This window comes from Sycon ciliatum, chromosome 1, assembly GCF_964019385.1.
Source record: "Sycon ciliatum chromosome 1, ocSycCili1.1, whole genome shotgun sequence".
In the NCBI taxonomy this organism is placed as follows: domain Eukaryota; kingdom Metazoa; phylum Porifera; class Calcarea; order Leucosolenida; family Sycettidae; genus Sycon; species Sycon ciliatum.
In genome coordinates this window covers 70559375-70574815 of record NC_088643.1, presented here as the reverse complement: position 1 = coordinate 70574815, position 15441 = coordinate 70559375, and the positions used below count along the sequence as shown (strand labels likewise).

Genomic DNA, 15441 nt, shown 5'->3' with positions numbered 1-15441 from the left:
GAAAAACAGAAAGAAAATGAGAAAATGAAAATCTCCCACACGTTTTTGACGTGTACGTGTATGTGTGTGGTGCGTTTCTCGTACTCGAGTCGACTAGTCGTAGATCAAAGAAGCTTTTGTTTGTTTTTTGCTGCAATTCAACCTTTACTGTAGTTTGAAATAGCTATTGTATTGTTGATTACAACAGTGGGGTTAGCTTGCGTTTTCCTGTCGAATTCTAACGGCGCTCTGGTGCCGTTGGACCCATAACTTCACCGGATTTGTTATCTTGTTTCCGATTCAAAAGTCCAAGATGGTAAATTGCTTTTCTGCAAATCATGGAAATTTCTATTCTACTTTACTTAGACGTCTTCGTGTCCACATTTCCTTTGCTGTCATGCACAGCTTCCGCTCACCTTACTACGCACGGCTACCAACCACCCTATGGTATGTATGATACATGTGTGATTTGATTTGTAGATTACTAGTTTAGACAGTTTTTATATAAATAATAAAAAGTATTTTTAGGGGAGACTTCTATTGACATATCCACATCAGTGCCAGGGGGAAAGAACGGTTTTACGAACTAGGCCTTGCTGCAGTTCCTTTCACACTGCTCTCACTTCATCGGCTCCTTTTTTCCAAATCATGGTACTCTGCTCAACTTGTTAACGTTTCTGTTCTCTTCAGAACTGAAGAAGAAAAGGGGAACTAGTACATACAGTATATACCAATAATGATAAAAGAAAACATACAAGACAGTAGTACAGCCTAGACATATCATACAGCCAGACCTCTTCAATTAATCCAGCGGCATTCGTTTGTCAGATTTCTGCCGCATTGGAGAGAGGGGAAATACACCTTGTAGCGGAAGAAGGAGGAAAATAATGGAGGCGTACTGTATAAGCAGAAATATTCGTCTGGAATTTAATTTCGTCTTTTTCGTCCAAGGAGCTTTGGGACTAAATTAAATGTAGGACTAATGTCTATTTGTCCAGCTTTTCTATACACTCTTATGATCCATGGACGAAATTTTCAACCGGACGAACTCCTTTTCTTTGGAGTTGGACGAAATTATTGACCGACGAAATTTTCTGCCTCTACAGTATCCAATTTCTAAAGAAGTGTCAGCACCGACGCAATCCACACCATCACGTAAAGCCAATTTGGTAACCGAACGTTTTTGTCTCCTTCTCATCATGGGTGAGTACGGGGAATAATGGAAAAATGTCAAATACGATTATAGAGCTAGAGCAAAAACATACCGTAAAGTCGCGTATAAAAGCAGGTGCTTACGGCCGTATAAGCCGGGGTTCAAACCATGTTTCTATTCAAGTTATGCTTCTATTCAAAACATGCTTCTATTCAAAACATGCTTCTATTCAAACCGTGCTTCTATTCAAGTTATGCTTCTATTCAAGTTATGCTTCTAAATGTCAACATCTTCAGTCTACACTGCACAGTGTATACTGTCACACATGTAGTGTGCAAGTACATGTGCTTCTATTCAAACCATGCTTCTGTGTCGTGGCGCGCTTTGAAAAATCGTGCTTCTATACAGGTCATGCTTTTATACGCGACACTACAGTCCATTTCAAAACTATAGACGCGTACCTAGGCAAAAACCGTTATGCCAGCATCTATACCACATAAAATCTGTGATCACTTTGTGCATAAATTTTTCCAAATTGGGCGTCTGTTATCCAATCCTTTAGAAACTATATGAGAGTAATTGTGGAGCGATCCTGAGCAATATTCCGAAAACTATTCTCAAAAAGTTCCAACCAAATTTGAAATATTTCAAAAACCCTACGCGTCTATAGTTTTGAAATGCACTGTACAGTAGATCAAAACCGCACACTATATGTGTGAAAAAATACTTTCAGTAGAACAGGTCCAAAACCGGGTGGAGGTGAAGAGATGACTAAAAAACGTAATGAAAACATCAATATAGTGTGATGTGTGAGGTTTATAGCGTATAGTGTGAGGTTTTTGATCTATGCATTTGCATTAGCTCTATAAAAAAAAGTACGGTAATGTTCACACGTCCGCGCTACAACCGGGTTTACAATTGTGTTGAGAAACACAATCAGCTGAGGAAGTTTCACTTGTGCCAGGCCACCATCCTACCAGGGTGGCAGATGCAGCTACTACTGCAAGGGTGAGGTGGTAAGTCTCACAACCAATGCCCACAAGAGGACGAACCTTGTTAGCTTCATTCATGTTGCCCTCGCTCCGAGTAGTGAGCTCTAAAAGTTCCTGTATTTGACTTTTTTCCATTATTCCCTGTACTTACACATGATGAGAAGGAGACGAAAACATTCGGTTACTAAATTGGCTTTACTTGACTGTGTGGATTGCGTCAGTGCTGACACATCTTTCGAAAAATTACTTTCAACCACATTTTCGTACAGTATTCCAAATTTGAGGTAGTGTTGAAGTGGAATGTATCTTACCAAATGTTCTTTTTCAATGTAATTCCCCACTGTTATCTTCTCAGCTGGTGGAGTTGAAGAATGGTGAGACATACAACGGCCACTTGGTTAGCTGCGACAATTGGATGAACATTCACATGAGAGAAGTTATCTGCACATCCAGAGTAAGTGACCAGCGTTCAGGCAGGGCGCCGCTTACGTCTGTTCTATGTTCGGTTTCATGTTTTGTTACATCAAAACGTGTGTGTGTGTATGTGTGTGTGTGTATGTATGTGTGTGTGTATGTGTGTGTGTATGTGTGTGTGTATGTGTGTGTGTATGTATGTGTGTGTGTGTGCATTTGTTTGTTTGTCTGTATGTGTGTGTGTGTTTGTGTCTTTGTTTGTCTGTATGCATGTGTGTGTATGTCTGTATATGCGTGTGTGTGTGTGTGTGTGTGTGTATGTGTGTGTGTGTGTGTGTGTGTGTGTGTGTGTGTGTGTGTGTGTGTGTGTGTGTGTGTGTGTGTGTGTGTGTGTGGTATGTGTGTGTGGTATGTGTGTGTGGTATGTGTGTGTGGTGGTGTGTGTATGTGATGGTGGTGGTGGTGGTGGTGGTGTGTGTGTGTGTGTGTGTGTGTGTGGTGGTGGTATGTGTGTGGTGGTGGTGTGTGTATATGTGTGGTGTGTGTGGTGTGTGTGTGGTGTGTGTGGTGGTGGTGGTGTGTGTGTGGTGTGTGTGGTGGTGGTGGTGTGTGTGTGGTGTGTGTGGTGGTGGTGGTGTGTGTGTATGTGTTGTGGTGGTGTGTTGTTAGACACATGGTAAAGGTATTTCGCGCAAACATACAGAAGCTGTAGGGTTTCCCGTACTAGAAGTTGATCAAAAATGCTCCGCTGTGCTCCAGTATAGAGGTTGTGTGATTACATCATCAGTTGAGATGTTTTAGCGAAGTTGCGGCACATCGCTGCACTTGCGACTTACACTGCGTACATAACGCCCATGAGCGGTTCCGCTGACTCCCCCATGAAATCATTCGCATACCGTAATTCCGCGCATATAAGCCCATGGGCCTATATCCGGATATAAGCCCACCTCCGTTTATAAGCCCATGGGCTAATAAACAGACACAAATGCAACTCACGTGTCAAGTAGAATTTTTCACAAAATGGACCTTTCCTACCACGGTACAGCAGGTCAGTGCAGTTTACCAGTAGAGTATGGTAGACTGACCATGAGCATGAACTTGTACTTTTTCGTGAACCTTCAAAATTCGAATATTGGCCCCTGGGCTAAAAAACGAACATGTTTTACTGGATATTTTATCTCCAAACTGCATTGTTTCAAATATAAGCCCATGGGCTTATATGCGCAGAATTACGGTAACTTCTATGCAGTGACCGCATTAATGGCGTAAGTCTCGCCTTCTCTACATGGTTCTATATAACACAACTAGGGCTCAAACGGTTAGTCCGGTTAACCGGTTGCAAACCGGTTACGAAGAATTAACGATAAAGATAACGGTCACCCAGTAACTTTTCAGTCAATTTTTCAAGTATCAGGTCGTTGCAAAGTATGCACTTTCGCAGGCTGTCGCACGCGTACGCAATTAATATTATTCCCGTAGCTATGCAGAAGACGTTACTTCAGTAACGTCTGGCGCTAGCCAGGGTCCACACAGCTTTAATTCCCGTAGCTATGCAGAAGACGTTACTTCAGTAACGTCTGGCGCTAGCCAGGGTCCACACAGCTTTAATTTGGTGTTTGTTTGTGTGTTTGTTTGTTTGTGTCACGCCTGGCGCTATCCTGTATCTATCCCGTACTGTACCGTACCAGCAAAGACAGCTGGCCACAATATTTTTGTTTGTTTGTGCCATCGACATGCCTGGCGCTATCCCGTACCTGTCCCGTACCATCAAGAGTACGGTACCATCAAGAGAATGAGTATATATGCGAAGGGTATGGGGGGAATGCATTCAGTGCAGTAACATTCAATTTTGTGTGGATTTGTGTGCGAGGCCGAGATCCCACTAGCAGGCTGGCTGGGCCGCCTTTCGACCAGCCCGGAAATCGCATGTAGGCCGATAGCATAATAATTATAACGTATATACAGTCATGTAGATGTATAGCAGGGAGTCATATTATGTAAACGACTCCCTGCTGTATGGGGAGATTTTCTGGAAAGAAATACGAAGTAGGGAGACGAGTAAATGCAATCAGAATGGATGTTAGTTGCCGTCAGTATAATAATAATAAGAAGAAGAAGAACGCCCGTGATCGGCAGAGTCAGCGCCGGTCCCAGGAAACGTCAGGACAGACATCCCGTCGACTCCAGAACGCCCGTCATCGGCAGAGTCAGCGCCGGTCCCATAGCTATGCAGAAGACGTTACTTGTACTTCAGTATCTCAATGAAACGTTTTTGCAAAACAATGATGTAGCTAATCAAAGGAAAAAGCATTTCCATCAGTTCTAACAACATGCACGATGAGCTAGGCAACAAAGCATAGCGCAGGGCCCTGAGCTTCCAAGCTCTCTCGTTTGGTGTTTGTTTGTTTGTGTCACGCCTGGAGCTATCCCTTATCTGTCCCGTATCTGTGACTACAAAGGCTCTACAGGATTGTACATAACAGCTGTCCACAATATTTGCTGGCTTCCGTATCTGTCCCGTACCGTACCAATATTCGTCGTATTATGTATACGACTCCCTGATGTAGACGGAGATTTGGAAAGAAATAGGAAGACGAGGAGGAAATTAAATTAGAATAGACGCTGAATAGGTGATAGCCTGATAGGATGCGTCAGCAAAAACATACTTTGGAAGAGAGATCCCGTCGTCTCCAAAATAAGCGTGAACGGGTGATTCAGCGCCGGTCACAGGAAACGTCGGAAGAGAGATCCCGTCGACTCCAGAACGCCCGTGATCGGGAGAGTCAGCGCCGGTCACAGGAAACATCAGGACAGACATCCCGTCAACTCCAGATCGCCCGTGATCGGCAGAGTCAGCGTCGGTCACAGGAAACGTCAGGACAGACATCCCGTAGAGTCCAGATCGCCCGTGATCGGCAGAGTCAGCGCCGGTCACAGGAAACGTCAGGACAGACATCCCGTCGAGTCCAGATCGCCCGTGATCGGCAGAGTCAGCGCCGGTCACAGGAAACGTCAGGACAGACATCCCGTCGAGTCCAGATCGCCCGTGATCGGCTGAGTCAGCGCCGGTCACAGGAAACGTCGGACAACACAAATGCAAGAAATGAGCATAGGAGGCTTAATCGTGCTGATTCGCGTCATGCTACTGCAGCTGCGCACATGGAAACTGTGCGGTCTATGGTAGAGGAAAAAAATCATGCAATGGTGCAGGGACTAATTTACTTCAAAAAAATTGCATAGCAATAATTGCTACACACCTCGATGTTTGCATAGCAACGCAACAATTTTGCATAGCAGTTTTTTTCCGTCGACAATGCAGTCTTCAGTGCACTTCCACTTATACCGTCAACAAACGCCATGCTGCCTCAAACCACGAAGCGAGGACGCCTTCTCCCTGCACATCTTGCAAAATATCTTGGTCACAGCTCCACCACTCGACTCTGCGCGAATCCATTCTTTTTTGGGATCAAATTCAGCAATCCACTTGTCCACAGTACCTTGCTTCACAGACATGCCGGCAGTGAAGAGGCTTCATCAATAAGGCTAGCAGAATTTTACAAAGATAAGTCCTGAACGGTCGAGACGCCTACTGCTAGTGAAGCAACGCGGTCTAAATCTCAAAAGCAGGTGAAGTACTTGTCGACACTCGCCTCGCGCTTCCTGGGCTGCACTTCAAGTAAGTATTAGTTAGTTAGTTTCCAAGACCAAGTGCACGTGCTGCGGTGCGCGTGCGGAGATAGTGTGACATATGGCCATGGTCCCGCGGCCCGCGCGTGGGTATGGTGTAAAATCTACCTGCAGTGCAGGCTGGACAACCACACACACACACAGTCTAAAAAAAATCTAGTCACAGTGCATGGCGCGCCATCTCGTGGCGCCAAACCAGCCACACACACTGTAAAGCTACACATGTGCATGCGCTACGCGTGCACTACAAGTCTATGTCCAGGGCCATACTTAGCTGTATGTTGTGTCGCAGTTTACCGCGACTCACTACGAACTTCGAATCGCAGACACTGTGTTTTGCGTCGCAAATTGCGATGCGATACCGGTTAAATTAGTCCCTGTGGTGTCCTCTTTGACGCGTGAAGAGCGCCAGCAGTATAGCCACCTATACAATGATGTGGCCAATCAACGGAAAAAAAAACATTTCCATCAGTTCTAATAACATGTACGATGAGCTAGGCAAAAAAGCATAAAAGCATAGCGTAGGGCCCTGAACTTCCAAGCTCTCTCGTTTCTGGGCTGTCAACTCGGTCATATCTGGTCTCTTGGCGTGAGAGTATGGATGAATGAGCATGCAAGAGAATGTACATGTGTGCGTTGTACTGAATAGGGTACATTTTTTTGAATGAGTATAGTCAAATGTACGGTTAAAAAAGAGTCTGCAGGATTGCCGTGGCTTATAGGTTATAACCGTTAAACCGACCGTTCGCTTAGCAGTTAACCGTTAGGGGTAAAACCGTGACCGTTTGAGCCCTAAACACAACCCTGGGTGAGGTAGTCACGTCATACTTGCACCGTGTAGTACTGTGTCTGCAAATGATGAACAAGTACAGGTTGTAGCACGGCTCGCAGGAATGCATCAATAATATGTGTCCACCTGCATGAGCACGGGGGATGTCACGGAAAGTTAGTTTACTTTCGTTCTTGTGAATTTCCCGTGAAAAGTATTTCCCCTGCAGCACGTCAGTCTTTTTTACTACTGACTAGGTGTTCTCTTGTGAATTTCCCCGTGAAGTCCGCAGTTTTCACTGGTCCGGGCTGCGTAGAGACGAGATTGTGAGGTTCGTTCGCAACCAGAAAACGCAAGCGTTGTTGATGTTCTTCTTGCTTTGCAAGCTGGAAGGAAAATTATCTCTTTACAACGGGAGATATAGGCTGTGGTAGCTCAATTTCTCTATGCCAATAAAAGACTCCTCAGAGTTCTTACTCAAAACCATCCTCGGAGCTTTTTTATTATTACATGATATTATTATCAATTATTGCAAATAAATCGGATCTTGTGCATTGACGAGAAGTCTGTAATGTATCGTACACTTGCAATCTGTTCTGCAGTGCGGTACAACATTGCATAATTGTGCTAAGCTACGATCATGGTTCCTTCCCAGATGAAATAAAGCGGATCTTGTGCATTTTTTACAGGGATATGTCCGGCCTTTGCTCATAACCGTACTATAGTCTATACTTTGTCTGCCTACGCAATCTGCATACATCTAATCAAGAGTACATAAAAACAAGAGTGTGCGCCTTGGGGCTTTTTCTACTATGGGTGTCTGGCACGGCGGAATTCCGTGATTACATCATATTTGGTGCAGATCTGAGGCGGGAAATGACGTAGTGCGTACAACTGAGCTGCAGTTGTGCAGAAAGATACCTGCTTAAATCCTGCTTGTACGCACTACATCACTAAAATGATGTAATCGCGGAATGCCGCCGTGACAGCAACCTATCCGAGCTGCACACTCTGGTTTTCATGTTCTCTGGATCTAATAGCTCTGAGCGCTGGTGCTGTTGCGTATGTTTGTCCTGTGCAGGGTATTTATAGAATTTGCATACATTCACTTGAAGTTGGGGTTTTGCTGATTCAAAGCCCTCTTTAATATTGCCTGTTGGTTTTCCTGTGTGTGTGTGTGTGTGTGTGTGTGTGTGTGTGTATGTGTGTGTGTGCATGTGTGTGTGCGTGTGTGTGCGTGTGTGTGCATATGTGTATATGTTGCAGGATGGTGATCGCTTCTGGAAGATGCCCGAGTGCTACATCCGTGGCAGCACGATCAAGTATCTTAGAATACCTGAGGAAGTAAGCAGTTTCTTCCTATTCATGCTTATTTTGAGTACTTCTAGGTTGGGTTCTGATTTGAGAATTTTGAGTGTAGGGTGCTGTTATTCTTGTAGTGCCAATTGAGTGAGCAAAACATACTACTTGTATAAATGCTAACACTCATTGTTGAGTGTGTGTGTGTGTGTGTGTGTGTGTGTTCTCTCTTTGGCACTCTAATTATGTGTACGATGTGCTCGTGTGTGTGTGTGTGTGTGTGTGCGTGTGTGTGTGTGTGTGCACGCACGCATGTGCGTGTATGCGTGTTCTTGTACTGTTTCACACACCTGTGATGTGGTGGTTAGGTCATTGACATGGTCAAGGAGGAAGTACTTCCTAAGCGGCAGCAGCGATCAGAACGCGGAGGTTAGTTCCTTCCTCATGTTTTTACTTTGCACACTAACGGTTCCATCCCGATTTTGTAGTTTTCTTGCACATGTGTATGTTTGAAGTAGTGGTTGCGACTTCGGCGATGATTTGTAAGAAAGGTTTGCTCCCCACACCGGAGCTCGCGCTATTCCGCCGACTTTACTTGACACTTGACTGACTCACGACTGCCATCCAGAGCACACGAGAAGTCCGAGTCGAAGGTTCGATGGACTTCTCGTGTGCTCTGGATGGCAGTCGTGAGTCAGTCAAGTGTCAAGTAAAGTCGGCGGAATAGCGCGAGCTCTGGTGTGGGGAGCAAACCTTTCTTACATGTGTATGTTTACTATAAAAAAAAGTAGTCCTGCTCAGTGAAATCCAGTTGCATCCCTCAAGTATGCGCCGGGCGTTGCGCAGCCCTTGGACCTGCGAACACTGGGGTGCGAAATGGTGCAAGGCGCAAACTTGAGTGACACGACTGGGTTTCATTGAGCAGCACTGTAGTTGATTGAGTTCTACATGTCCTCAAGATTAAATAATAATGGAAAACAACAGCTTACTCTTATCAGTATCTACAATTATGCAAGAATCTCTCTTTTTTCCCATGCGCTCTTGGCCATTCGGCATTATTGAACAGCCGAATGGTACCATTCTTAATTTTATTAGTATCTCCAATTATTGTATGTTTTACTTGTACTAAAGTGGCTTGTGATGGAGTGTCACCTAATCTGTGTTTGCAGTTTGACGTGCATGATACATGCACTGTACCCTCATTGCACGCCGGTTTCTTTCTTCATTGGGAGTTTGTCGAGACACGAGCTCGGTGTACAGTCATGTACTAATCTTGTGATGCCGCTGTGTGTATTGTGTGCTTGTCTGAAGGGCGAGGCGGTGGTCGTGGTGGTGGTCGTGGAGGCGGCGGTGGCCGTGGAGGTGAGTTTCAACTCTCTACTCTGGCTGGAAACTGTCACACTGAGGGGAAATTTGAAAAAAATCTGTGGTTACCATGGATAGTTGCCGCTGAGCGGGAGATTTGAGAGATTTAATCCACTCGATGAAAATCCGCGACTTCCACTGGATTTCTTTGAGTTTCCTTGTTTTTTTATTGCGTTCTGAAATGGAGCGATACTCTAGAGGCTGTGCTGATGCAGCTCTGGCCCAGGAGCGGAGTTGACAGACTGCCAGAAGCGAATGGTGACAAAAAAAGTAGCTCGTGTGGGTGAGATTACTTTCATTGTGCGTATCCAGTGTGGCCGTGATGAAAAGCAGAAAAAAATATTCCCTGTTTATAGTCTGAGGATTGTTCCCTCAATGTGACCGGGCCCTAAGGCAGAGGTGTGTGTTGTCTGTGTACGAGTACTACCGGTATGTACAAGGAGTATATTATGCATTATGGAGTTGAACGGAAACATGGCTTCTTACGGTTTCGAATTTTCCTAGATGGTATGTCCTTGGTAGCACACTTGAGTTTTGCGCCTCAGAATGCTGGTGTCTTACTGTCAGTTAGGCAAGTCGATATATTATGCACAATGATAGATCATTCTGTCCTTTTCTTTTTCAGGATCGTTTGGAAACCGTGGGGGTGGTGGCGGCGGACGCGGAGGTCGCGGTGGAGCACAGGGTGGTGGCGGTGGTCGCGGAAAGGGACCTGGTCGAGGTGGAGAAGCACGAGCACCATGACGGTGCCGATGGTTGTTTACAAAGCGTTTTGCTTACTGGACAAATGCGGCGTGCCGCTGTTGTGTACCAGGGTGTGCCGCTGTTGTGTACCAGGGTGTGCTACGTCCGCACTCCTAGCTTTGTGAATCTAACTTTCCAAGTGCCTGCTCGAATGCACATTATGTTTTCACCGTGTGGATAAGCCACAACCAGCCACGTGCAGTAGACCAGGATTACTTTGAAAGCTCGCTGAGCAGTGCAGCATTGCATGCCAGGGTTTTATAATTTTGTACACACACACAAACACGCACAACACTGTTTTGACAAGCTACTGCAAGCGGTAGTTGTGTGTACACTCTCTTTTCATCACCGCTTTCATCATCTTCATACTCGTGTACAAAATCTCATCATAACTAATACCTCATTTTGGAAGTAACTAAAAATACAGGATTTCGTGATAATAAATGGCCATTATAAAAAATAAGTGCTTTCGTATACAGTTGTTAATGTTAGGCACTGACTAGGCACATGACGGGTCATGATACAGGTACATAAAGAATATCAACAAGATAGATAAGGCTATTCAAATTCAACGCTAGAGAGAGCGAGAGAAAAACACCGCTATGTATATATTGTGAATGCTATGGGCAGACCAGCTGGAAAAAAGAAGAAGAGAAAACGTTGAAATGACGTACGGAGAGATTCGTCTGTACGGATACCATTAGTAGTCCAAAAAAAGCAAAAGCACGTTCTATCCCTTGTACACACCCATCCAATCCTTTCCTGTCATCCTGCATACAGTAAAGCAAAGAGGAAAAAAAGATGAAGATCAAAGTACAATTAACAGGACAACAAACGGTAGATCCATGCGTCCTGAACCTGATGAACTGACACAGTACCTACAAAACAAGTACTGAAAGGCGTATGCACTTGATTTGACTGTGCCAAAAAATGGCAATAAAAAAGTGTCCAGCAGCATTCGTACCACTTCCAGGGGCGTCAAGGGCCGTGCAAGTTGAGGGCGCCAAACATGCACTTTGGCCCAGTTTGGGTAGGATTTCACCGAGCACAACTACGTGTACCTGTCTCGCATGTTGCAGACACAAAAAAATGTAGACGGCGTGTCGCGGCCGTAGCTCGTTGCATATTGCGCATGGAAGAAAGTCGTACTACTGTATAATTATCATGACTCGTGCTGAATTGAATCCCTGAGGACCCTAAAGCCTGATTCCTACAGCAACATGTACTTCATTTCGCGTACAGGAAACATATCCCATGACGGTCGGGCGATGGGCCAAACCAGTTGAGCTGAAGTCATTTTTTCGCCACGAGTACACAAATTGAAGTACGAATCCGACTTTAGAAGATCGGTATACCTGCACTTAACTTACCGATAGGAGGTAACTCTGCTCAGCTGACCAAGCTGGGCAGTTTCGTTGGCGCCATGGCAGGCCAACAGCAGCAAATTGCGCGGCTGAACCGTCCAGGCGAATCGCATAAACAACGCTGAGTAGATACAAAGGGCTGGAGGATAGAAGCACACGGCAAAGAAAAAGATGAGAAGTATTCACAACAGCATATATCCACGAAGTCCCGGTGCTCGGAGATTTTTCAAGGCCAAGCAGGTTGCGTATAAATTGCACACCGTGTGAGCCATTTATAAACAGGCGGGATTTTATCATCATTTATTTTCATTTGAACTTTTAAGCCAGGAGCACGGTGAAAGTCTTTACAGCACTCCCATCGCGGCACTTGTACTATGGATTATAAATGAATGGTATAAACCAAGAGTACGGCCACCCACCTGTTGTCATTTTGCCGCTGATCATGCTAGGATCTTTCTTCATATCGGCAAAAGCAGCCAGGGGCAGACCCCAGTTAGCAACTGAAGACAAGCACAGTAGAACAAACACTAAAGCTACAGACGGGAGAAAACAGCACCACTACGGAGATCAAGCAGGCTCCACACCATAGCACAGTATCACACACGTCAGCGAAACACGCGGCAAGTACAGAAGAACCTCTCTTACAACTATCCCGGTATCCGGGCACCTTGCAGGCAAGTACATGCAGACGCATCTTGCAAAAAAGGGTCTGTCTTTTATGGCAGTTAGCTGAACTATTTCAGCACATTGTTTTGATGAGATGCGGGCATCGGTCCCAAGATACCCGGATAAGAGAGGTTCTACTGCACCGGTGACGCCTAGTTTCAGCAAGCAAACACCGGGGACCAGCCTATCACGGTCTTCAAACAAAGGTGGACTCTGAAACCAGGGGAACCTTGTACATTCCACACATCTAGTGCCAACGAATAGTAGTCATACTACTACCGTAAAATCCCGCCAGAGCGCCCCCCCCCCCCCCCCCCCCCCCGTCTCTCCCATCCGCCCCTCCCTGACTTCTTGTCAGGGACGTGATTGATTGTATCCTCGTATGACTCTGTCGCAGTCTGTGATGCCGTACTGCACTGCAGACGCGTGCTCGACCCCGTTGGAAATGTACGCAACAGTGCCCACCCTCCTGACCAGGGATCGCACAAACCTTGCGTTTCGTCGGGTCTGTTCGACTCCCGGCTCTTGACCTTTGGCTGGTGTACGAGATGCACGAACAGTTTTCGTAGGGTGAGTACTTTTTCATGTAGCACTGAATGCGGCAAGTAGGACTCGCCCATCCGCCCCTCCCCACCTGAAGCGTCGAGGAGGTAGGGGCGCTCTGGCGGGATTTTACGGTAGTACCTGCCAGGTGCACGCTAAATTCAGGGATTCGCTTCATCAAGAATTCAAGGTTCACCCATGATACTAATCTGACAACCTGGTCACTAGCAGGCCTAAGAATGCTATATACTGAAGTAGAATATGTCATTTTGCTGATATAGTAGCACCACCAGCTCATGAAAGCAAGCTGGGCACGACGTCAGCTTGAAATGATACGCACGTGTGGCAGCAATCACTAACACACGGGTGTTCCATAATTGCTTTAGCATGAAGCTGAGAATCACAACATTCCATCCTGCTCTAATGATCTAATCCATCCAGGTTGTGCAAACAGCTCTGCAAGTGGGTGCAGTGAGTAGTATTACCGCCACTGTGTCCACCTCTCAATAAAGATTGAGCACCGGTGCAAATCAGACTGAAACTAGCCAATTCTGGCAGTTCGGATTAAAATATAGTGGACACTCGATCTAGCATGCCAGTAACCAGTAACGAGTATGCACACCACACACACACACCTTTGACCTTTGACGCCCCATCTCCAGTGGAGATGATAGGCTACTGAGTTGGGCAGTACTTGATGTGACTTTATTCAAGCGCCTGCTCCAACTCAGTTTTTCTAGTGCTCTGTGTGAAACTACTCTCAGCGGGTCGCAACTCCTCTGAGAGACATGCTGCCGCAGCCATGGCCTGGTCTACACCACACAGCCATGGCTGCTGAAGGCAGCTACAACTCCATTTTCGCCAGAGCTAAAAAATCGCAAACCGACTTCCAGCTCAACAACAACAACACACACACACACACACACACACACACAAAACACTTACCAGGACCCCAGAAGTGCTGCAAAAACAAACAAAACCAAGAACGAAAGAACATAAAGTAAAGATAAGACTGAACATAACCTCACTGGCTTAGGGACCGTCCGGGGTTACCGGTTGTTTTTACAAAACGAAAGGTATTTGTATTTTTCAGCACCCACCCACCCACCCTTTCTGCAGGTAAAACGAATTCCAATAAAACATTGTTGTCAATTTTCGACACCCAAAAGTAACTGGGCATTCTCCATCTGCATTCAATAATTATTTTCAAAACGAAACTCCATCAAACCCACCCACCCCCAAAACGAAATCTTTTCATTTTGAAAATATTATTGGTAACCTTGGACGGCCCCTTAGTTATCAGTCAGTACTCCATACATTCTCTATCAGACTATGTAAGCGGATTTTGTGGGACTTGCGTACTTGCCCAGTTCGAGGTTTGGATTATCATGCACTGTTATGGATAAATTGTATTGGCGGAAGCGATGCGACGTGCAACAAGGAAATGCCTGTCGCGTGCAGTCGCAAGACTACTGTTGCAGAAGTCAACCCAAGATTAACTTGCTGACTTTTTTTAAGTCAGCAAGTCTCTCACAAGTCACAATCATTAATTGATCGGGCAAGGCAAGCAGGGTTCGCTCCCAAAATCTTGAATAAAAACCGTGCATTTCCTCGGCACGATATACACATATGTACTCTGTTTATCGAACTACTACAACATCAGAGTGTCGATTATCCGCACCCCAAGGGGTGCGGGCTATCTCCACGGGTTCGGATAAGAAGAATGCTTGGACAAGGGAGCATTCACACATCTATCTAAACATCAGGGTTCTAGAAACATACACGACGATTGTACGCAGCCTCGTTATTCTCCACTGTTATCACTCTGTCCCTACAGAATAACGCAGCCAAAATCCTACATTTAATATACGGGCGAAAACAGATCCCGACGCACGAGTTGTCTGTAATTGGTACACATTTAGCGTACAGTTTCATGCAAGTACCGTAGAGTACCGTTGATCCCCCCCCCCACACACACACACACACCATGTCGCTTCCCAGCTGGATTTTCGGCAGGGGGGCAGGAATTAGATCAAGGCTGTCAAGAGCAGTGCGATGTACAACAACGTGGAAGATCTGACTCGATGTGCTGGATTGTGTACATTTTCATCCTGGACTGGCACGTATTGTGTACAGCTAGCAGGGCATGCGTCGGCTCAACATCGTATTTCGTTGTATACGCCGAAGTCGCTTCACAGGTGGGAAATCGACAGGGGGCGGGAATTAGAGAGGGGGCGGATCAACAATACTTTACGGTATACAACTTTGTCGCACAAACTCATGGGCGGGTACGACGTATCGTAATGTCGCGTATTAAAGCCGGGCTTATTCCTGTAGAAACCGATGTCAGGGCTAGGTCTATTGACGTCAGGCTTCTATTCAAACCAGGTATTTCTATGTGCGTCAACACTAGAACCAGGCTTATGTGCCGACAGTGTATCCTGAAAATCAGGCTTGTATTCAAAA

The 15441-nt window shown here is 45.7% G+C and overlaps 2 protein-coding genes across 2 annotated transcripts; one reads left to right on the top strand and one right to left on the bottom strand.

Moving 5' to 3' along the window:
* The first annotated feature begins 101 nt into the window (after positions 1-101).
* On the top strand, positions 102-10865 carry LOC135805207 (probable U6 snRNA-associated Sm-like protein LSm4). Its single transcript, XM_065319216.1, has 7 exons — positions 102-295; positions 385-426; positions 2480-2578; positions 8261-8338; positions 8662-8722; positions 9605-9655; positions 10284-10865. Exons 1-7 carry the CDS (start codon positions 293-295, stop codon positions 10400-10402), a joined length of 453 nt encoding a protein of 150 aa, XP_065175288.1. The 5' UTR covers positions 102-292; the 3' UTR covers positions 10403-10865.
* LOC135805208 (uncharacterized) lies at positions 10698-14056 on the bottom strand. The gene is made up of 4 exons (XM_065319217.1): positions 13921-14056; positions 12186-12266; positions 11773-11905; positions 10698-11172 (listed from the first exon to the last, which is right to left on the bottom strand). The coding sequence occupies exons 1-4, from the start codon at positions 13970-13972 to the stop codon at positions 11133-11135; spliced, it is 306 nt and encodes a 101-aa protein (XP_065175289.1). The 5' UTR covers positions 13973-14056; the 3' UTR covers positions 10698-11132.
* Positions 14057-15441: the final 1385 nt, after the last annotated feature.

Coding starts and splice junctions, on each gene's coding strand:
- LOC135805207 (XM_065319216.1), top strand. Junction 8,339..8,661: donor ATCTTAGAATACCTGAGGAA/GTAAGCAGTTTC, acceptor TGTGGTGGTTAG/GTCATTGACATGGTCAAGGA. Junction 9,656..10,283: donor AGGCGGCGGTGGCCGTGGAG/GTGAGTTTCAAC, acceptor TTTCTTTTTCAG/GATCGTTTGGAAACCGTGGG.
- LOC135805208 (XM_065319217.1), bottom strand. CDS start 13,972: ATGTTCTTTCGTTCTTGGTTTTGTTTGTTTTTGCAGCACTTCTGGGGT. Junction 11,906..12,185: donor CAGCGGCAAAATGACAACAG/GTGGGTGGCCGT, acceptor TCTATCCTCCAG/CCCTTTGTATCTACTCAGCG. Junction 11,173..11,772: donor AGCAGAGTTACCTCCTATCG/GTAAGTTAAGTG, acceptor TACTGTATGCAG/GATGACAGGAAAGGATTGGA.